The following is a 23,424-nucleotide window of genomic DNA, read 5'->3' on the forward strand; positions in this document are numbered from 1 at the left end:
AGTGAGCTCTGGGTATTAGGCACAAAGTGGAAGTATATCATATGCAACATACATGCTATGCAATATAAAGTTGCTGTGTGTTTGTGCTAGCTTGACCAGAGGGATGGAGAGCAAACTGTTCCTTAGCAATCTCTCAGCAGCCCAGCAAAGAAAGAAGTAATTACATGATCAGGAGCACAGAGCCCGTCCAAAGCATCCTAAAGAAGGCACAGTGTTAGATGCATGAGTCTTTAATCAGTCTTTGACACAGAAATGTCACTGAGATAGTAGGTAAATACAAATCAGGTTCTGGGTCTCATTTAGAAGTACAAGTGATTAGAAATCTATTGTGGTCTTTTGGGGGATAGAGTTATTATGATTTTATTTGACTGAAGCTTTTTAAGATGCTATTTCAAATATTAGAAATCAGAGAACAAGATAAATATCACAAACCTAGATTTGAACTCTAAGGTGCATTTTTCCATAAAGTGAGAAGATATTTGTTCTACATAATCACAGATAATATCAGATTCCTTTACAGAAGGCTAGAAAGCTAGAGTCTTATCTCTACACTAGTGGGAAATTCACCAGAAGGAAGAAAGCAATGTCTGGTATCTGGCAACTGAGCTTCAGCACAGAGGAAGATATAGATTATAGGTAAGTGCCATAGATAGCATTACTGGACCAAATCATGCTTGTTATTACACATTAGTATGCTACAGACCTGATCACTGATTTCACGCTTCTCCACAGGCTGTCCTTTCTACACACACATAGGACTTGACTTCTAAAAACCCAGTACAGAACAATTTGGCTTCCCACTGACCAGCAATTCAGCAAGGCTCCCAGCACCACCTCCAAAGGCAAAACTGAGTCCAAGAAATTCATTTGTTCTTTTATGTTCAAATATATTTGGACATTTTAACCTCCTAAAGGTATGGGTTTGCCTTTAAATAAGGAGGAAATCAAATGTTAACACTGGAAACATATTTCTTATGGAATTCACTTCCCAACTCCCAGGCCAGTTGAATATCAGCAGTTAAATCAAGCACTAGACTTTCAGCGGTCAATGGCTTACAATTTATCTTTAAAAAATGCTATTTCATAACGCATAACAATCTGTATTGAAAGTTGTCATTTAGGCAAATGGACTGACCTCTAAGAAACCGAGTTCAAAAACTTCAATTTAATAGTTTCCTTTCCTTTTTCCCTCTGGTTTCCTTTTACGTCAGTAATTCTATCACCTCAGCTGCCTAGATATTTGCATGTGATTGACAATTCTCAAGGACCTAACTCCTTCTAGGTGGATCTTAAATGAAGTTCAGCTTAAGTTTGCAATGCAATTCAAGTCTCGGTACAAATTACTGAAGAATCAAATAGCAGACTTATAAAGCCTATAAAAAAAAATTTTAGACTTGGGAGGAGGGTAAGAAAGGGAGTCTTTCGTCAGTGTATACTGCCATCTAGCCAAAACCACATCATTCAGTAAAACATCCATTTGTGTTTTCAAAGCCCCTGATGAAAGCAAGTCTTCAGCAACTAGCTTTATAGATCCCAAAGTTCAGATAAAAGAATAGACAGCAGCACTTCACCCACTTCGAGTCTACCAACCTCCGTGGACCAACAGCCAAGTTCTAATCATCACAACTTTACAATTCAACATCTGGCAAACAGATATATATGTCTGTTTTCATTCCACATAATACCAATATCATTTGCATCTTGTAATTTTGAGGCCTTTGAATATTCTGTGACTTCACTGGAAAAACAGATAAAGTTGCCTTAGGTAACACACGAGAGCTGAATTATAAACTCTAATACTCTAGCTATACCTCAAGTTAAAAAATAAAAATCCCAAAGTAATAGTGCTTCGACACTGACAAAACATGCAGACCATACACATCTGTAAAGGGAATCAATACACATGAACAATAAAAAGAACCCTTTGCACTTACGGTAGAAGACGTATTCAGTGTAGCTTGACCAGATCTTGTCATCTGTATACTGGTTGAGGAAAGATGCTGTCACTGAGGAGTTACAGGCCACCATGTGGAATCCACACTCTGACAACATATCAAAAGCCCTTTCCAGATGCTTGAATTTGAGATAAAATCTGGAGGTGTATCTTTCTGGGGCTCGGTCAGGGTCTCTGCTCTCATTCAAAGTTTCTCCAAAGACCTCCTTTGCCAAGGAAATCCTTCCACAAACCAAAATCCGGGGAACTCTCCGAAACTTGGCATCTGCCTGCCCCTCTCTGCCCATGGTGCATGACCCTCTGTAACCCACAGTAATAAAACCCCACTTGCGGTCAGCAGGAAGCAGTGAGGAAGCGGGGCAGATTCTCGTGTCACTTCCTTGGGAGGCATCTTCGAAGTCACTATGGCAGAATTCCTCCGGGCTTTGCTTGATTTCATCGGGGGTCAGGAGTTTGACCAAGTCTGGGAGCTGGAAGTACTCAGCTTCCCTTTTCAGTCTTCCTCTCTCTGGAAAGTGATCAGGCAGGACCACCTGCCTATCCCTGAGATAGTCCAGAATATAACGGAACAAGAATCCATCTCTGTCAATGAAAAACCTTCCCTTGGAGTCCTTAGCTAGATCGTTAGCTGTGTCTCTTTTTGGGGAAAACATTTTCCACAGGAGGGAATGAGGGATGCTTATTAATGTAGAATGGCGAGTGAAATAAACTTGACCCCCAACATTCAGCTCCATGACTTCAGGGAAGGAGTTTGGAACTGTGGCCCCTTGTTCTCGAGGATAATAACGACTACAGTTTCCACTCAGAGCCATTGTCCCTTTCTTGTTCTCCTCCTCCTATTTTAATTTGAAGGTGCAATCAAAAGGAGTCACAGCCTTATCCTTTACATCAACTTGAAAGGGAGGGAGAAAGAAGGATGCTAACTTGTTAGAAACGACCTCTTCTTACCCCAGTATTTTCCCCCAAGAAAGCAAAATTTAGAATAGTCCACAGGTGAAATAGTTGAAACCCTGGCTGATGATGAGCTATGACTTCATGGAATATAATCAACTCATCTCCATTCGATCTTCCCCCAGGTTCAGTAGACAAGGCAGGTTAAGTCCCCAGTTACTCAGAGATCTGTCTAAAGGAAAAGAAAGAAAATTATTTCCTCAAACCCAGCATGAGTCAGAAAGAGAGAGAGCTGATGGAGAGGGGGGGGGAGAGGAGAGGGAGGTAGAGGGAGGGAGGGATAATGGGAGGAAGGGAGATAGGAAGTATTTTACATAAGCAGCCTTGGAACTACTGATTTTAGCCATTCTCCCAGGAAATAGCTTCTCTCAAGCTATTCTGTGCCTATATGTTTATCCATACACCTCTGTCTCCAACAATTAGTATTAAAAACATTTCTATTTGCATTTCTGCATTTAAAAAGTAATATGCAATTTTAAGCTTCTAAGATGGGATTTTTTTTTCCCCATCTGGACAGTAAAATCAATAAGACTCAGAACTTACCTTCGGGAGTGCTGGAAACTCAGTCCTGTGAATAAATACCCATTAGCCAAGCAGTCAGAATGCACAGCCACACTGAGCCTATCAATGGAAAGTGCCAGAGAGATGTGCTCTTAGAAAAAAAATTATATATATTTATATAAATGTATATTTGTATGTATGTATATATTCATTTCCAATCTCAAGTTAAAACAAGTCACAAAAAGTTAAACGGTGATGAGAGGTGACTGGCTTGAAGAAGCAGAGAAAAATATTCAACCAAAGCGTCTCCAGGGGGTGGGGGGGGATCAAACCTTCAGCAAGAATCCTTAAAACAGAAGAGTTGCAAGAGGTATCAGGACTTAAAAGCTTTTCAGAAAGCCCAGCAGCAGAAAAACGGAGGTGCCCTGCTGGGGTCCCAGGTAGCCACCCCACCTGCCGGCAAGGGCGAACAGGCTCCCATGCTCCTAGCTAGGTGGGAGCCTTTGGGAGCCCTTGGGAGCCGTGGGGAGCAGGTGCGAGCTGAGCTGGCGAAGCCGGCAGGAGCCGGTGGGATCCGGCACCTTCAAAGCGCAGAGAAGCCAGCGGGTCTGGACTCCTGCTTCTCAGGCGGGCGGCGGAGCTGGGCGGTTCCACAGTTCCCAGTGCAGTTGGGCTGCTGTTGTTTCAGCAGTGCAGGCAAGAAACCATCCAGGGAAATGACTATTACATCATCTTAAAGGAATATGGCTTGGAGAAAGCGGAGGCAGCGCGAGTCACGTCCTCCTCGGTGACAGGTCGCCGGGATGGCACAGGGACACAGTGCGCTTGCCTTGGGCAAGGGACTCCGGGGCGCTCGCTCAGGGCTTGGGGCGGGGACGCCGCGCGGCCACTTCCCTCCCTGCCCAGTCTGGAAGTCTGGAGTTTCCAGGGCCGTCGCTTAGCCTTTTCTTCTCTTTTGACCTCTACTGCCACCACCATCCCCCAGAAACAACCCCCCAAACCTGTGGAGAGATAAACGCAAGTGAAATTTTCACTTGACAAATATACAAACAAACCTTTTGCACAGGCACTGAATTTCAGCTGAAGGGCAAATTTTCCCTTAAAGCTTGCTTAAAAAAAAAAAAAAGCACAACAAATGACCCCAAGGTTCTAACTACTGGTATAAAGTATGTGTTGTGTTTTTTAAACCAAAGGTACATTAAACCATGTTCTCTTAAACATCCTCCTCTTTTTTCTCCTCTTGTTCCATCCCTCTGCCAATCCACCAATAAATAAATAGGTAAATAAATATTTACAGTCTCTCTGGAATTAATCCCTTTTCAAAAAAATACATGAAGCAGAAGCACGGACACCCTCAGAAAGCCCACAGTTTACACCAGTAAGTATCATCTTAGCTTACCTGTGAGAAATTGTAACCTGCAACCTTTCTCTGGGGCTGCTTCCTTGCTGAGCATCTCCTTGGGTGTGCCCCACTCATCCCAGGAGGTCCCTGATGGAAGACACGCCCACTAAGAGACAGTTTACTCCTGTCCCAAAGGACTCCCTTAAGTGCATCATTAGAGTTTCAGGAAGGCATTTCCAGGGCAACATAATCCACTAACATAGTGCTTCCAGTTGATCCTGCCAGTCAATAATGGCCCGGCCAACAGTTTACAGTAAGTCTGCCATTTCCCCTTTAAAACACCAGTGTCTTAGGACTCACATTCTTAATAAGAATATAGTACTTCATCTATGAATAATATATGTGAGCCACACTCCATCCCAACAATTGCTATTAAAAAACCAAAAATGGAGAGTATAATTTAGATACAATTTATGGGACGCATGTGTTTATTGCCAAATTTTCCTCAAGATTTAGCTTGAAGATAGACTTAGCAGTAGCATAAATTAATTACTAGCTTAACAATCTTTTCTTTCCATAACTATCAGGTTACTAAACACATTCTAAGTCTTAGCTAACACTCCAACACCTGAGTATATTTGATGTTGTTTCTTAACTACTGTATTAATCTGTTCTGGCCTCAATCATTTGGTTCTTATGGCTGGACCAATCAAGGAAATGTTTATTATTTGATGAACTTATATCGCCATCTACTGTCCCTAAGCTATCAGTGCAGATCTGTATCTGGCAATTTAACAGAGCCAAAAGTTAGATTTTTTTTTTCTTTATTTTAAAGTTTTTGTAGTGGCTTGAGTATTGGAAACACACTGTTCACCATAATGACAAAATGAACATTTAGTTGCCACCAGGTCAAGAGAAAAATAAGTGTGAGTCCATGCCTATTAAGTATTGGGTTTGGTTGTAGTTAAAAGTAAACAAATGTTTTATCTCTAACAGAGAAGGCCAGTATACCATGACAACAGCTTTGGAGACTGGATATTAAAATATCCTGGGGACATTTTGAGAGGAAGTGAAGAATAGGAGTGAGAAAAACCATAGCTTTTTAAAGCTAAAAGGAACTTGAGAAATAAAAATCACCATCTCATTTTAGAGAAATTGAGGATCAGAGAGAAAACATTCCCACAGGAATACACAGCCTTGGAGTAACAGGGTGGGGTTTAGACCATTCATTCTGATCAATATCTTGTTTTTAACCTTCCATATACTAGAATAGCAATAGAGAAGAGGCAAGTTAAAAACAATAATAAGCTCAAAATTGCTACACATTTAAAAACAGAAAACAGCAAGTTACTTGAAAGACTTTTTCACATTAAGTTAAATTGCAAGGCTAAAAAAATTTACATTAAAAAGAGTATTCTGAATTTCCAAAATGAGGAGCTCTGATCATTGATCTGGGTTTCATAGATTAGGCTGTGCTTTGAGACTAGTTCTTAACCTTTTAGAGAATGGACTGCTTGGAGAGTCTTATGAAATCTAGAAAATGAACACAAAAGCATAAAGGTTTGTATTCCATGTCTGGGGAGGAGCTGTAAAGAGAAGAACCAGGGAGCCACAGGGCCGGGCACTCACATCCCTAGCAATCTGCAAACTTCTACAATGAGTCGTCTCTTTGAAATTAGATTACACATACACTCAGAGACACACTCTAAGGATTGAAAAAAGAAAACATTCACCAGACAACTTTAACCTTCTGACCCATGGTTGGACCACACAACCTGAACTGGTATGTTTTAAGAAACACTGTATATCCTATTCTTTCCACACTATTGCTTTATATTATTTTGTGCTAAAATGTTCATTTATTAAAGTAAATTGTGAAAAAAATAAACAATTATTTTGCTAGCCCCCTTTAGGCATACTTACTTCTTAAAAATATTTTTTTTTATTGATTTCAGACAGGAAGGGAGAGGGAGAGATAGAAACATCAATGATGAGAGAGAATCATTGATTAGTTGCCTCCTGCATGCCCCCTACTGGGGATCAAGCCTGCATGCAACCTGGGCATGTGCCCTTGACTGGAATGGAATCTGAGACCCTTCATTCTGCAGGCTGATGCTCTATTCACTGAGCCAAACCAGTTAGGGCTATGCATACTTACTTTTTAATCTACTTGAAGCCTCAAGAAATTAAGAATGCCCGGGCCTCTCTTCCACCTTTTTGAGAGACCAGGGATTTGGTTCAAGATTGGTTAACATCCTCTGCTCTGTACGTTTTCTTGTTCCTTACTGTCTGGGAGATAAACAAATGAAAGGCGAGACTTAAAAAAATAGGCTTGAAGGAAACAAAGCAATATAACATAGAGAGAGATTTGAATAGTGCTGGAGTAAGCGAGCGTGTCTCAGGGACGTTGTCAGTAAGCCTTGAAGCTGTTGGGTGCCTTAACAAGAGGCAAGAAGCCAAGTCTAGGCTGTAAGTGTATTCCTGTCCTTCGTGTCAGCAGATCACACTGCTGGTGTAATGATTCTCTTCTGGCAGCTCTCTGCTGAAACATTGAGGGATGCCACACTGGCCCAAAGGTTGAACATACGGCAACAGATTTCTCTTAAGGGCAGAGCAAGAAAGAATGTTTCATTCTGTTCTTAGTAATAGTCAAGCCTATATAGCACATCAAGACACACCATGGGTAAATTGTGGAATTCATAAAGTGTGTCTTAGCCTGTTTCCTGTTCCCCACGGGCACACACCCGCATAGCGGAATGTTGAAGAGTACATTCTCAAAAGGACAATTTTAATTTTGGAACAATGTGATCACTTCCCACATTTTCACCCCAACCCATCTTTAAGTTTCCTCTTCCCTCGAGCAGAGATAGCTTTTAGGCTGCCTGTCTTTTTTATGAGGGAAGGAGGGAATTGATTTCATAAGCTTACTCATACTAAGATGCTGTGCACTCATTGTACTGGGGGCCCCAAGGACTCCTGCATTATCATAATAGCTACTGTTGATGGAAGGCTGGCCAGTGAGCACTTAAAACAGTCATTATCCCTCTTCCAACTCTGCCTGACTGGCTGTGTGACATTGGACAGGAGACTCAGTGTCTCTGAGCCAGGGTAAAGTGCAGGTAATAAGACCTGACTTCCAGATGTTTTGTGCAGATTAAATACTGTGATGCATGTAAGACCCTCGAGCACATCCCCTGGCTCTAGGTGAACGCTTCATAAATAGTAGTATACATGAGAGCAGTAGTAGTTTTTTGCTGTTAGACTCAAGTAGAAGCATGAACAAGTTACCAAAGATGCTCAAAGATTGAAATTAGGTTCTACTTTCAAAATCTTTCCTCTTCCCACATGCAGCTTGAGTTAAAGATCATTGCTTATCATAGATGTATTTGTTAATAATGGAGGTGTTTCAGGCTTTGGAAGGGAGACGAGGTGGCCAAATGAGAAACAGAATAATCAATTCCACAATGGTTAATAATGAAAATGCCACTGTCTTCTGCCAGACAAGACTACATTTCTGGTATCCTTTTGCTCATTCCACACGGCTTTATGAAGTACTTGTGTTATGTCCAGCACAGTGCTAGGTATTTAAAATGTTGAATTCTATATAATCTCTGAACTCAAACACTCACAAACACACATACACTGATACTCAAAATCCTACCAGTGGAAGACAACGATGAAAAACTTCTAGATTTCTGAGCACTGCCTCTTATTTGCAGAAAGATGCCTGCTGCTGTATTCAGCTATTAGTCCTACACAGTTCACATATGATTTGGACAAACCACTTCACCTCAGGTGGTCTCTGCTTCCATAACTATAAAATGAAGTTGTCTCCCCATCTAATGACACTGTGACTGGTGGCAAAACAAAAATAAAATACAGCTGTCAAATCTTCAGAGACGTACTAGACATACTTCAGAGACAAATTACTAGGAAGTAATCTGTTAGGTAAGAACAGAAAAGAAAGGCAGCAAACAGAGATCTTGTTACATAAAGCCTTACAAGGAAGAATTTGAATTTGACTTGTGTAATCTTAAAGTTGGAAGAGAAGAGACACTTCGAGGTCACCCACTGCAGCCTCAGATCCACCTAAATGTTTGAGACAATAGAAAAAGTTCGGTTTAGTCATTTTTCTACAGTCTCTTCCTAAAAATACTCATAAACTCTACTCTCATAAAATACAAATAATACCTAAAGCTGTTCATGTCATCATAGTGCCTCTGAACGGAAGTCTGCAGAATTAAGTTCTTTCAAGTGAAATGTCCTTTTTGAAATCTGAGCTTTACAAATTTTGTATGCTGATCTAAAAAGAAAGTACTGCTCTTCAGGTAGGACATTACTATTTCATAGGGTCTAATATGTTTTGTGTGTGTGTGTTGTATGTGTTGTGTGTGTGTGTGGGGGGGGGATATATATTTCTGTAGTAGGCACAGATGTGAGATCACCTTATAGGTTTCTCTTCAAAACAAGGATACTTTTCTAGAACAAGTGGTCAAAGCCAGGAGTGCACAATTTGGTGGTGAAGTTGAGTAAAGCCAACTTGCACATACAGAGTGGGGCAAAAGTAGGTTTACAGTTGTTCATATGGAAAATACAAATTAATAATTAATAATATAAGAATAAACTTTGTGTTTTATGTACTCACAACTGTAAACGTGCTTTTGCCATACTCTGTATGTGTTTTGAAACTGATCCTCGTCAGTATGAAACCTAATCAATAGAAATACAGACTGCATTTCTTTTTTTTTTAACTCACCTGAGAATATGTTTTATTGATTTTTTTTTTTAGAGAGAGAGAGAGAAATGTCAGTGTGAGATAGAAATATCGATCAGTTGGCTTCCATATGCGCCCTGATAGGAGATTGATCCCACAACCTAGGTATGTGCCCTGGCTGGGACTGGGAATTGAAACACAACCTTTTGATATATGGGATGAAGCTCCAACAAACTGAGCCGCCCTGCCAGGGCCAGACTCTATTTCTTAAAATAAATTTCCAATAAGGAAAAAAATGGAATGCAGTTGCTCAACTATCAAACAGTTGGTTCCAGCAAATACAATGCAATATTTCAAGAATGGTTATAAAAAAGAAGAGAGATACCCTGCTTCCCCTTACAGATGCTCTGCTAGCAGCCTGCTAACCACGTTGTATTATTCACCACACTAGAGGGCCGGTGCACAAAATTCATGGACTAGGGGGGGGGGGGGAGGGTCATCCCTCAAAACGGATTGCAAGAGGGCGCAGGCCAGGCTGAGGGACCTCACCGGTGGATGATCAGGGCTGGGGATGTACCACAGGAGGGGTCCAGGGCATGTCCAGCCTGTCTCACTCAGTCCCGATCAGCTGGACCCCAGCAGCAAGCTAACCTACCAGTCGGAGCATCTGCCCCCTGGTGGTCAGTGCACGTCATAGTGACTGGTTGACCAGTCAACTGCTCCCTGGTGGTCAGTGCACGTCATAGTGAGCGGTTGAGCAGCCTTAGCATATCATTAGCATGTTACACTTTGATTGGTTGAATGGCCGACTGGACATTAGCATAGTAAGGTTTTATTATATAGGATGATGCTGTTATGTACACTGTATTGTACATGTTGGGATAGTCCTCATTATGTTTGCTAAAGATTATGTAATATGTCTCTTGGTAAAGGAGTAGTGTAACTTGTAGGCCTGTAATTGTCACTCTTTTATCTCCTACCTAGAAAAACCATTTTTCAAATGACATCTTTGTCATCATTCCAAAATATGCAAGCAGTATCAAATCAGAATAAGCTTAGGTGTTAAGTTCAAAAATACTCATTTATTTTTAAAAATTCAGTCAAAATTTGTAATAATATGTCAGTGGTCTGTAGAGTGCATTTTGATTTTTCCCCAAATAGTTGTATGTATAAATGGAATTGATTGAACCCCCAGAAGCTACTTGCAGGAAATAGAGTTTTAAAATCCTGGTTCTAATGAAAAGGAGCAGGTTTTAGAATCAGGCAGAGCAGGGTTTGAAAGAGGTACCTACCAGCTGTATGATCACGAGCTAATCTCTTTATCTCTCTGAGGATTGTCGCCTCATATAGATACTATTAGAAATAAAAATATCCACTTTGCTGGATTGATATAAGGATTAGCAATAATGCTCTGTGGAAGTGCTTGGCCCACAGCACATGTTCAGTAAGTAATGGGCAATGTGATTATATTTATGTTTGGCTCGATCACCTCCTCTATCCCTCTTCCTCTACTCTCAGCCCATTCTCATGGGGTTTTGTGAATGAGTGGATGTAAGGGCAGATACCACATAACTCATTCATGCTGGTGATGAGATGTCCTTTTTCTGAAAGTCTGCTTCTCCCTTCTGGGAGGGAAATAGGGGGAAGGAAAGGGATACTGGGAACACTGAGCACATTTGTCCTTGGAGATAGATAATTAGTTCATTTAAAAACATATTCTTTTGCCTTAGATGCTACCTATACCTTTCAAAGATGAGTGGAAGAAAGTGAATGAACAGGCTCATTCAAAATATTTCACATCATTTTGCAGTGATTCAGCATAATCACTTGGTGTAGTGATTACAGAGACATTTTTCACAACTAATTCCAGACATGCCATACTTGTAGGTTGAGATGAATCTTATCCATGGCATCTGTACATGAGGAACAGCAGGAGAGAGAAGGGCAAAGACCAGATAACAAGTGGAAAGACTTAGCTCAAGGGACAAAACTGAACTGCTTTACGAGCGGACTCAAGAAGTCAAAGCTGGAAATTTCAGTTATGCTCTGAATATCTGGTATTCAAATACCTTTTTCCCTTGCCTTTGGAGTTATTTGCAAGAAATCCATGGAACAGGAATTGTTTTTCACTCAATTTAGCATCTCAGATAGTACAGGTTCTGGCATCTGGAAAGAGCTCAATAAATGTTTGTTGAATTTAATTGCAGGAGCAAGAGAGTATCCTCAGAATGGCCCAAGAAAACAATATGCTAAGAAACTGGCAGGGTCATGTCAGAATGTGCTGTTGGTCAAGAATACATGGTAGCTGATTTCAGTTTATTCTCAAAACATGGAGTTCTTCTTGCTGGCTGGGACCTTTTCATTTGGTCAGGTCCCCAAGAAATGAACTAACTGCAAAAATCAGCCTTTCTTAACTCACCGCTGCAGAGATGTCATTCAGGTACCCAGTGTGGAGTCTAACTGGGATGGAAAAATGAAAGACCCTTTAAAGCAGCGGTTCTCAACCTGTGGGTCGCGACCCCTTTGGCGGTCGAACGACCCTTTCACAGGGGTCGCCTAAGACCATCCTGCATATCAGATATTTACGTTACGATTCATAACAGTAGCAATATTACAGTCATGAAGTAGCAACGAAAATAATTTTATGGTTGGGTCACAACATAAGGAACTGTATTTAAAGGGCCAGAAGGTCGAGAACCACTGCTTTAAAGGAACATCCTTGAAAGAGTAAGGAATAAAAAAGTTTCATATTTCACTGACACCCGTTTCTTAAAACACCCATGTCTGTGTCTGTGGTCAAACAAATTAATAAAGTTAACAAATGAAACTAATTCTGCCAGACATTTTCATATACATTATCTCTTTTAATTCCCACAACAATCCTCAACTGCTGGCATTGTGGGGAGAATAAAAGATCGTCCAAAAGGTTAAGTAATTAACAACAAGTTAATTACTGTTGTAATTAACCCAGCCTGTCTAATCTCAAAGCCCCTTGTAACTACATGAACCTTATTCAGCAATATAGTTCCATTTATTAAATTTCCTCGATAGGTCCCCAATATTTGGATTTAGCACCACACAGAACCAGAGTAACAACACATTCCTAGCATAGATCACCACTATATCCCCAATTCTAGTTCAGTGCCTGGCCCAGAGAAAGTACTCCATAAGTATTGTCAAAGGGTTGTTAGAACAAAAAAGTGGATGAATGAATGAGTGAATGAACAAACAAACAAGCTACCAGTTGGGACAAGGATATCAAGAAATTTTAACTGGATATAGGAAGAGTCGGATCTCATGTGGCATGTCTAATTTTCTTGTCTCCTGAAATGGTGGTTCCAAATAGGAGAATGATTTCAAAGATGCAAAAGAAAAAGTTTATAATCACAGTATCACAGAATTGGCCCTTTATGAATCAATCCAAAAGGATGAGTAATTAATTTATATGTTTTATGTTCCAGAGTTTAGAAGTTCTTAGAAATAAACCTCTTTGGGATAAGACTCTCTAGGAACAATAAAACCCTAGGTGGTTTTGGTGGGGGTTTTTTAAGTTCTTAGATGTTGAAGAAAATATTAGTTACTTAAAAAATATCTTGCCAAGGCACCAGGCAATTCTAATCCAGCAATTTTATGCATCAGTCACTCTGCATCCTTTCCAAAAAGTGTGTGTGGAGTGGGGTGTGGGGTTGGAAAGCCTGGTAATGATTGACCAGACACACCTGCAGGGCACAGATTTAAGGGGCCAATGCACACAATTCAAATGTGACTTGGAAACATCATTCTTTTGCTGTATAATGCAGATTTGCACAGCTTCTGCCAAGGAAATTGCATGTTACCTTTATAGACAATGATCTGAGCCTCAAGCACATCTCGCAATTACAATGTGTGATTCAGTGGCTGCCAAAGGATATCAGGCAATTGTCTGAAATGGAACCAGTGTCTCATATCTTCCTAATAAACCTGATTGCTATTCATTAGGGAAACTATGACCCCCCCCAAAAAAAAAATGTATGTATCTGATAGAAACAGGATTCAATCTTGTATCTCTTGACCAGCCCCTGGAATTTTTCATATACTTAAATGAGATCTTGAGGGTAATTACATACATCTATGTTGTTAAAGTGCCATTATACTGGACACAGAGGCTAAGATTACCCTTGGATAGAATATTAAATGAAATCAAGACAAAAAATTAGATAAGGATGGAAAAGTGATGGATTTCTTATGTGCACTCTAAATTTTTACTGCCATTTTGCCCAAGGACATTTATGCCTATAAGTAGAAGGAAAGAAAGATAAAGTCACTACCCACTGAATGTGACCAATGAAGTCCATGTGGTGAACATCAGTGCTTCACAAGAATAAAATCTCCCTCCTAGAAGTTCACCTGCAGAGTCACTGGCTCATCAGGTCACGGAGTCCTTTCCCAATTACTAACAACAACTAAGGTTGCTGGAGCCCAATAAAGAAGCTTTGAGCTCCTTTAAAACACCTCTTCTGTTCCATGTCTCCTATTCATTTACTCAAATATTTACAAATCTATTTGTATAAAGAACTATGTTAACTGTAGAGAATACAATGTTTAATCAGACAGGAGACCTACCCTCAACAAGTTGATAATCCAGCAAGCAGAACAGAGGAAAATACTCACTCTGTGTCCACACTGGGACTAGGTAAGTGATGCACAGAAGAAAGTGGTGACTGTTGCTAAGAGAAGTGGAAATAGGAGAGGAACCAAGATGGTGGCATAGGTAACTGCCTGTACTCACCCCCTCCCACAACTACATCAAAATTACAACTAAAATACAGAATAGCCATCATCCAGAACCGCCAGAAAGCTTGCTGAATGGAAGTCCTACAAATAGAGAAGTAAAGAAGAAAGCACACTGAGACTGGTAGGAGGTGTAGAGGCACGGAATGGAGGGAGATCATCTCTGCAGAGGCCGCCTGTGAGGAACAAGCCTGGTCCAGGTTTCCAGAGCTGGGAAGAGAAGTTCTCATAACTATGGGCTGTAAAAACCAGTGTGGATTGGGGCTCAGTGATATAGAGGCTGCTGGAGACCCAGCTCTTCCTCTTACAGGGCTGGTGCACGAACTGAACTTACAAGGTCCCACTTCCTCTGAGCTCCAAAACCAGGGCGAGCCTTTTGGGGTCACAGACACATATGAGGAGGAACTGGATTGTCTGGCATCAGGGCAGGAACTCAGGGTCGGCTTTCTCCCAGATGGAGGTGCTGGCAGAGATCATTGTTCCTATGTTGGGACCTCCCAGGTCACAGGGCTGACTGGCAGCCGTTTCTGTTTGTTCTGGCCTGGTGATTCCCTAAGACCCCGCCTCATCCAATTTACAACCCCACCCAACCTGTGTGCAGAGGCTTTTGCATATGAACGGCCTGTCCTTGCTCAGGCTAAAATCAAACAAGCTGCAGCTGAGTCAGGGAATCCCCAAACCTATCAATAAAAGGCCCAAGACCTGGCACCAGCACCAGCCTGCCTTGCTTCATAGCTGGGCCTCACCTGGGCACTTCCAAACCCGATACAAAGAGGAGGAATCTTCAGATCTCTCTGTAGCTCCTGCTAGGTGGACCCAGGCAGTGGCTGACTTTGCACCTCCCTGGAGACCCAAGAGCCAGTGTACCCAGTGGCCAGTGTCAGACCTTACCAGATTATAATTCTACACATCCATAAGTGACACACTCAAGGGGCAGACTCAGTGAGCACCAAAGCCCCACTGAAGCAAGTCCTGCTCCATAGGGGTGTCTTCTGCACAGCAGCTCTCCCACTGTAGTTGCAGCTGATCCTCACAGCCAATTGGCCAGGAGGTCAATTCCTCCCAGTGAAACCAACAGCAATCAAGTCTCAACTACAACAAGACTGTGCTCACAAAGGGGTACACCTAGAGTGCCCAGCTCAGGTGACTGGGGAGGCTGAGCCACTGTGCCCTATAGGACACCTACTACGCAAGGCCACTCTACCAACTCAAGGAGACATAGAAGCTCTACCCAATACATAGAAACAAACACAGGCAAACAGCCAAAATGTGGAGACAAAGAAACATGTCACAGCCCTGACCAGTTTGGCTCAGTGGATAGAGCGTCGGCCTGCGGGCTCAAGGGTCCCAGGTTCGATTCCGGTCAGGGGCATGTACCTTGGTTGCGGGCACATCCCCAGTGCGGGGTGTGCAAGAGGCAGCTGATCAATGTTTCTCTCTCATCGATATTTCTAACTCTCTATCCCTATCCCTTCCTCTCTGTAAAAAAATCAATAAAATATATTTAAAAAAAAAGAAACATGTCACAAATGAAAGAAATAGAAGAAAGCAAACTATTAAATGTAAGATTTCAAAACCACAGTTATAAGGTTACTTGAGAATCTTCTAGAAACCTCCAAGGGACTTAGTGAGATTTTCAAGGATCTTAGTGAGAGTGCCAAAAAAAAATGGAAAAGGACCAATCAGAAATTAAGCATACACTGACTGAAATAAAGAATACTATACAGGGACTGAACAGTAGAGTAGAGGATTCTGAGACTCTAATCAACAATTTGAAATATGAGGAAGCAAAAAATACTCAACCAGAAGAGAAAAAAGAATCCAAAAATATGAGAACAAAAGGACAGATTATTTTACTTCATATTCCTCTTTCCCCAAATTTATCACTGCTACCTCATTGTGCTAAGCATTTCTTGGTTATCACATGTAAATATTTCTCAACTCAGTCCTTTTGTTCTCACATTTTCAAGGTTTACCACCTCAAAATTTCAAGATGCATGCTATAAAGATTGTGTCTTCCATGGATGCCACCTAAATTTAGTCATGTTAATGTTGGTAATTAGTGTCACTTGACCACCTTTTAAGTTAGTCTTTGTTCTTTAAATCCTAGGAATAAAATGTGCCAAAAAAAGATGTGCTGTTTAACTTTGCATAATCTTGATTTTTTTAAAAAGTGCGGTAAAATATACATAACGAAATTAAATTTACCATGTTAACCATTAAAAAAAAAAGAATCCAAAAATATAAAGATAGTGTAAGGAGCCTCTGGGACAACTTAAAGTGTACCAACATTCGCATTATGGGGATGCCAGAAGAAGAGAGAGAGCAAGATATTGAAAACCTATTTGAAGAAATAATGACAGAAAACTTTCCCTACCTGGTGAAAGAAATAGACTTACAAGTCCAGGAAGCACAGAAATTACCAACCAAGAGGAACCCAAAGAGGACCACACCAAGACACATCATAATTTAAATGCCAAGGGCTAAAGACAAAGAGAAAATCTTAAAAGCAGCAAGAGAAAAGCAGTTAGTTATCTACAAGGGAATGCCCATATGACTGTCAGCTGATTTCTCAACAGAAACTATGCAGGCTAGAAGGGAGCGGCAAGAAATATTCAAAGTGATGAATAGCAAGGACCTACAACCAAGATTACTCTACCCAGCAAAGTTATCATTTAGAATTGAAGGTCAGATAAAGAGCTTCAGACAAGAAAAAGCTCAAGGAGTTCATCACCACCAAACCAGTATTATATGAAATGTTGAAGGGTATTCTTTAAGAAGAGGAAGAAGAAGAAAAAGATAAAAAATATGAACAACAAAGTGGCAACAAATACACACCTATCAACAATTGAGTCTAAAAATCAAAATAAACAAATAAGAAATCTAATGAACAGAATAAACGGGTAAATAAAATAGAATCAGAGGCATGGAAATGGAACAGACTGATGATTGTCAGAGGGAAGGGGGTGGGGAGGCAGGAAGAGATTAAACAAAGATCATATATGCATTACCTATGGACACAGACAATAGGGCTGCAAAAGCCTGGGGCAGGGCGGGAACCCGGTGGAGGGGGGCAATGGGGGGAAAAAAGAGGGCTATCTGCAATAATGTCAACAATAAAGATTTAACATTTTTTTTAAATAAATGAAGAGAGAGAGAGAGAGAGAGAGAGAGAGAGAGAGAAGTGGAAAACATTTTATGAGAGAGGCATGGAGCTAACCAAAATGACATCATTATTTTAAAAGTTGAAGGAACATCATGCCTAGCACAAAGTTCCCATTAATAAATTATTGAAGGATCAAAGAAAGTGCCACCATGCATCACCACACATTTACTGGACATAAAGTCAGGCACTTACTTAGAGTTCATTTAGAACTGCCCCAAAATGAGCTGACTCATTAGAGTTCTATTGGCTTCAGAAATATTTTATAGGTCTATATAAATGTAAGCCCATTGCAGTACTAGTTCGTGTAGCTCATTTATATTTGGCTCTCAGCCAATGAGGACTAAGAGCCATTTGTGTGGCCCATCCCAATCATTAATTTATTCAACCAGGTTCCTCTTTCTGCCATTACTTGTGTGCCAGTGAACATGTTGGTTCAAGATGGCTAATCAATTGTAATGCTGCGGATTCTACAAAAGATCAAGGAAGATCCTGGATGACAACAAACACCATTCACTGCAATAGCTGCTAACCCTCCAGGAGAGAGAAACCCATAACGGCAGATTCTGGTTGCCTGGTAGAAATCCTTTACTGGAAGGTCAGCATAAAACTCGCTGCAGCCCAGAAAGATTGACCAACAACAGTATGAAGAATAAATAGAAGAAATGTACGGCCAGAGGCATATCACAACTTCAGAAGACTGGAAGAGAAAGAAAGACAATTGTCAAAGTATGACATCAGTAGCATATCTCCCAGGTATCATGGTGTAATAATCCTTATAGCACCAATTTAGCTAATATGATCATTTCCAGGAACAAATTCCCACAATAAAAGGGGTATGCCTGTAATTTAAGGCTGGGGGTGGATGTGGAAGAGGATCCAAAACTAGTTCTATTTCAGATGCCCTAAGAGTCCTGAAATTAAGGATATCCTGGAGATTTAGGGAAGTTGACTTTCTGAAAGTAATAGCAGCTCTTTAAGGCAATTGTGTGACACAGAGGAGCACTACTAAAAGAACCAGTTACTTTTATTCAGCACAAAAGGACAACTTTATGAGTAATTGTAGTCACTCTTCATTATTACTAATAAAGTTTGCCTGATTTATTAACATCATATCCACAACATTGAAATGGAAAGGGAAAGAAACATACACTGAAATACTGAAACAAAATTTAAGTACCAGAAATGATTATTACCTGTGTAGGGAAGCATTAGGGCATCATGGAGCAAAGTGTACACTTTGGGATGGGCAGTTCGGGGCTGAATCCCAACTCCATCATTTACCATCTGGGAAAGTTACTTTATTCACTTCACTTCACTTCACTTCACTTCACTTCACTTCACTTCACTTCACTTCACTTCACTTCATTCACTGCACCATTTCTCATCTGCAAAACAGGTAATAATTATAGTTCTTTACAGAAATTTGGTGAGAACTAATAAGAGAATACATATTGAATGTTTAGTTCATCACTAAGCCCACAGTGAGTGTTCAACAAATGTAGCTTTTTGTTTTGTTTTGGGTTGTTGTTGTTGTTTTGGGGGGGGGGGTTGTTGTTGTTTTGTTTTTGGTTAATCCTCACCTGAGAATATTTTTCCATTGATCTTTTTTAGAAAGAGTGGAAGAGAGAGGGAAAAACAGAGAGAAACATCAATGTGAGAGAAACACATTGATTGGTTGCCTCCTGCATGCACCTTGCTCAGGGCCTGGGCCGGGGAGGAGCCTGCAACCAAGGTATGTGCCCTTGACCAGAATCAAACCTGGGACTCTTTGGTTCACAGGCTAACACTCTATCTACTGAGCCAAAACGGCTAGGGCTGTTATATATATAATATTTTTTTATTGATTTTAGAGAGGAAGGGAGAGGGAGAGAGAGAAACATCAATGATGAGAGAGAATCATTGATTGGCTGCCTCCTGCACGTCCCCCACTGGGGATCGAGCCCGCAACCTGGGCATGTGCCCTGACCTGACCAGGAATCGAACTGTGACCTCCCAGTTCATAGGTCAATGCTCAACCACTGAGCCATGCTGGCAGGGTGAAATGTAGCTTTTGTAATGCATTTTTTCCAAAACCACTTTAGATTATTCCCTAAATCAAAGGGCAGAGCTTCATCATTAACCTTAGCCAATCCTCACTCTGGACCCCTTACAGATTATGGGAAGGAAGCAGAGAAGTTACATAGATTCCCTTTGAGATGCAGAGCTTCCCACTGAGAGATGTTCTGGGCAGATCAAAGAGTACCATATGGCAGTGTTACAATATGCCTGGTCTGTATAACACACTCTCTACTTGCCAAATTGTCATGTTATCATCTCTGGCCCCATGAAGCTTTAGCCCTTGCTCCTCATTTGTTAAATATCACTTATTCCAGCATGGCTTTTAGTACACAAGAATGGGCAAAAATCTGCACTTTTTAAAAGTTCTCTCTTTCCCTCTCTACATGCTGTCCCTTGTTGACCTGATTCAGTCTCAATGTAACCATTATGAAAATGACTCCAATATCTAAATGTTTGGCCTTGGCCTCTTTCTGATTTCTATATACCTGTTAGGCATCTTCACATGGACCTACCAACATCTCACACTCAAGTCACTCAAGTCCAAAGTCAAATATACATTGGCCACTCCCATCCATTATATTCCACTAACTTTTCTCTGAATTAATGGCATCACTGACATTTTTCTACTGTCTAAGTAAGAACCCATCATTTGACTTCTCCCTTTCCATTGGCTCCTGATATCCCATTAGCTCCTGATATCTAATAATTAAATCAATCCACTCCATATCTACAATAATTTGTTCAGGTATCTCTTCTCTTCCATTTATATTTGTCCTACTCTTGTTCTTTATACCTTTTACCCAGATTTATATATGTAACAAGTAATTACCAAGCATTTGCCATTAGCCAGATATAAGCTCTATATATTGGAGACCCAGAGATGAACAAGGTATACAAGGTTCTTGCCCTCTTGCAACTTTCATTCTAGGCAAGGAACACAGATTTTAAAGAATTTTAAATAGTGACATGGGCTATGAATAAAAATAGAACTAGATGGGGTTGGGGAGACAAAGAGAAGATGAGGTATGACAGGTTGGGACTCTTTGAGGAAGGGATATGTAAGCTGAAGCAAGAAGCCAGCCACGTGAAATTCTGGGAGCAGAATGTTCTAGGTAGATGAATAGCAAGAACAAAGGCTCAGATGTCTGGGGTCAGACTAAACTTGGCTTATTCAAGGAACCAAAAAAGCCAATGAGCAGACGTGGGAGTGTAGGTCTGAGAAGCAGACAGAGTCCAAACTGCGTGGGGCCTCATGCACTGGGGTAGGAATGTAAATTTCATTCTAAAGTGTAAAGGGAAGTCAATAATACACTTAATGTTAAGTGATATGCTCTAATTTACTTGTTTTTTAAAGTTGACTTTGTCTGCTGGGGGGAGAATGAATTGTAGGAGAGCAAGACTGGTTGTAGGGCAACCAGGGAACATAACATTATAGGGATCCAAGAGAAAGATGCTGGGGGCTCAGACTAGGGTTAAGGGAAGATCAATGAGAAAAAAAAATGGTGAGGATTTTGAGTGCATTGTGGAGGTACTAGTGATAGTATTACTATTGGAATCTGCTAATGTTCTCCCTCCTGCTTTTCATCTCAGTTCATTCAACACAAAACTGATAATGTCAGCCTTCTAAGGATGCCATCCTTTGCCCAGATATGTTAATTGGCTCCCCTGTTATGTATAGATTCAAAGCCCTATGCTATGTGGCCACAACTTCTTTAAAGATACATACAGAAAAGGAGAAAAGAATAACAAAGCTGTTCAAAAGTTCTGAGATAAGTCATTTCACAGACAGTGCTATTCACAGAAAGTGGCACTGGCTTTTGATATGTGAAGAACCACCATTCATGGTTCTTTAACTGCTCCCAATCTGAGAGGTTCTGTCCTAAATGAAAAAGCCACAATGCATCAACCCACTGGTTGATGCTTTAACATCCAAGGGAAGTTCTAGTAACTAGAAGAAATTAAGTAACTACTTAGACATACATAAATAAAAAATTGGTTAATTTTGTTATGATCCTTGACTTTACCCATTTCCTGAAATATAATATCCAATTATAATGCAATTGAACTAATATTTCACAACAAAATTTACCAGTCAAGTTAACTATAAAAATGGCGACCTTGATAGAATAAAATCACATTGAATAAATATATAATAAATACATGATTGCTTGTTTTTCTGTCTTAAGCAAGCATTTCTTGGAAATAGAAAATTCATGTCAGGATCATCAAACCAGACTTGAGAATCACCGGTATTAATAATCAAGAGTAACAGAAGGGGGCAGTGTTATCACAGTCTCTTACATGCACTGGATGCCCTGAAAGAGAAAAACAGAGCTTTATGCAGAGTATCCTTGTTCATTTATGCAGGAGTAGGAAGTGAATTTAGTTTCATTGCTTTTTTCTTTTCACTTGTTAAGTCTCAACCCCCCTCCCTCAAACAAAGTTAGTAATAAGTTCCCTTTGATATACCACCCAGATATGTCCTGCCAACCGTTGTGAGAAAAAGAACCCTTCTCACTGTGGTCTCAAGAAATACAAGCCCAGCTCTATGTTTACATTAGTTATTGTTTTTCTCTTCTATAGAATGGATGGTGAAAGAAATTCACCTGTACTGACCATATGAGCAAAATGCTCTATATTTAACATATTTTCATCAGACGGACCCTAAAGGTATTTTGTATCACTAGAAAAATAAATATACAGCTATACACCCAGAGACTTACTCAGAAACATTTGCTGAATGCTTGGTATATATAGAAAAACAGAAGGAAACAGCCCTAGCCCTCAAGACAATTTAACAGGAAACTCTTGAGAAAGCTCTATGCAGAGAAAGGCTGGAGAGCATCCCTAAAAGAGAGGTAAACATATTTAAAGACCTCAACTGGCTGTCCTCAGAGTTTAAGGTAGAGGAATAGCAGAGAAGTTAGGGAAAATAGCCTGACTAGACAATGTTGTAATTGTACCTTGACAAACAGTAGAATCTTGAAAAATAGAAGCTAAGCTTCTGTGGAGATGGAAAAAATTCAGTTGACAATTTGGCTGGAGCCAAATGCACTGTGAAGGAAGAGTGGGGGAGTTGCTGAGGAGTTGAAACTTAAATTTTAAACAATGAGTAGTTACTGAAAGCTTTTGAGCAGCCACTTCTACAAGATAATAGAAAGCTCACCCACCCTTCCCCCAGCTATCACCTTTCTCACTTCTCAGAGAAGGGACCTACCACTCAATGATTTCCATCAATAGCCCTACTGAAGGGTGTGGCTTTGACATTGAAGTTCTAATCATTTCAGTATTACAGCACTTTTGGAAAATATTTTTTCCCCTGCCCCAATCATAGAACAAAGGGAAATAAAGGAGAAATCTGCTTTATGACCATTTGGCAAAGTAAAGGAATGCATACATTTAATGCAAACCTTGAGTGGCAATCACTGAGGCTCCCCTACAACAGAGAGTAGGGATGCTTTATGAGTATTGCAGTATGTGTCCATTCATTCATTTATTCAACAAATATTTGTTGAGCACATTCTATGTTCCAAGAACCATTCTAGGTATTAGGGATACAACAGTGAACCCAAAAATAGCCAAAGTCCCTACCTTCATGGAGTTCATGTTCTAGAAATAAACAAATAAGCATATCCGATGTTAGATGATGATAAGTACAAGTGTGAAAAATAAAGTAGGTGAGAAGGATATCATTTATCATGTTGCAGGGGAGGGCAAAGGGAACAAGGAAAGAGGTGGGAGAAATGTGTGTTCTTTAGTAGTTTAAGTTTAAAAGGCTTTAAACTTTGGTAGGTGAACTACAGTAAGGAAAGACATTCAACAGTCAATAGTAATGATAATACATACAATAATAGGTACTATTATCTCATCTATAGTGACTGTTGTGCTAAGCATTATATCATTTATTCTTCACAATAAACCAAAAACATTATTAGTGTGATCCTTTAGGTGCAAATGAAATTGAAGAT

At 40.3% G+C, this 23,424-nt stretch overlaps 1 protein-coding gene across 2 annotated transcripts in view; it reads right to left on the reverse strand.

The window, feature by feature from the left end:
* Window positions 1-23,424, reverse strand: part of KCTD16 (potassium channel tetramerization domain containing 16) — a 232,877-nt gene that overhangs the window by 193,043 nt on the left and 16,410 nt on the right. The window contains exon 2 of one of the 2 annotated variants that reach the window (XM_023751992.1): window positions 1,935-3,077. In XM_023751992.1, coding sequence (XP_023607760.1) covers window positions 1,935-2,766 — 832 coding nt within the window. In that variant the 5' untranslated portion in view covers window positions 2,767-3,077. Of the gene's footprint in view, window positions 1-1,934; window positions 3,126-23,424 lie in introns of those variants that run through there. The other variant, XM_023751993.1, reaches the window with a different exon arrangement.

The sequence above is a fragment of the Myotis lucifugus genome, unplaced genomic scaffold, assembly GCF_000147115.1.
Source record: "Myotis lucifugus unplaced genomic scaffold, Myoluc2.0 scaffold_28, whole genome shotgun sequence".
In the NCBI taxonomy this organism is placed as follows: Eukaryota; Metazoa; Chordata; class Mammalia; order Chiroptera; family Vespertilionidae; genus Myotis; species Myotis lucifugus.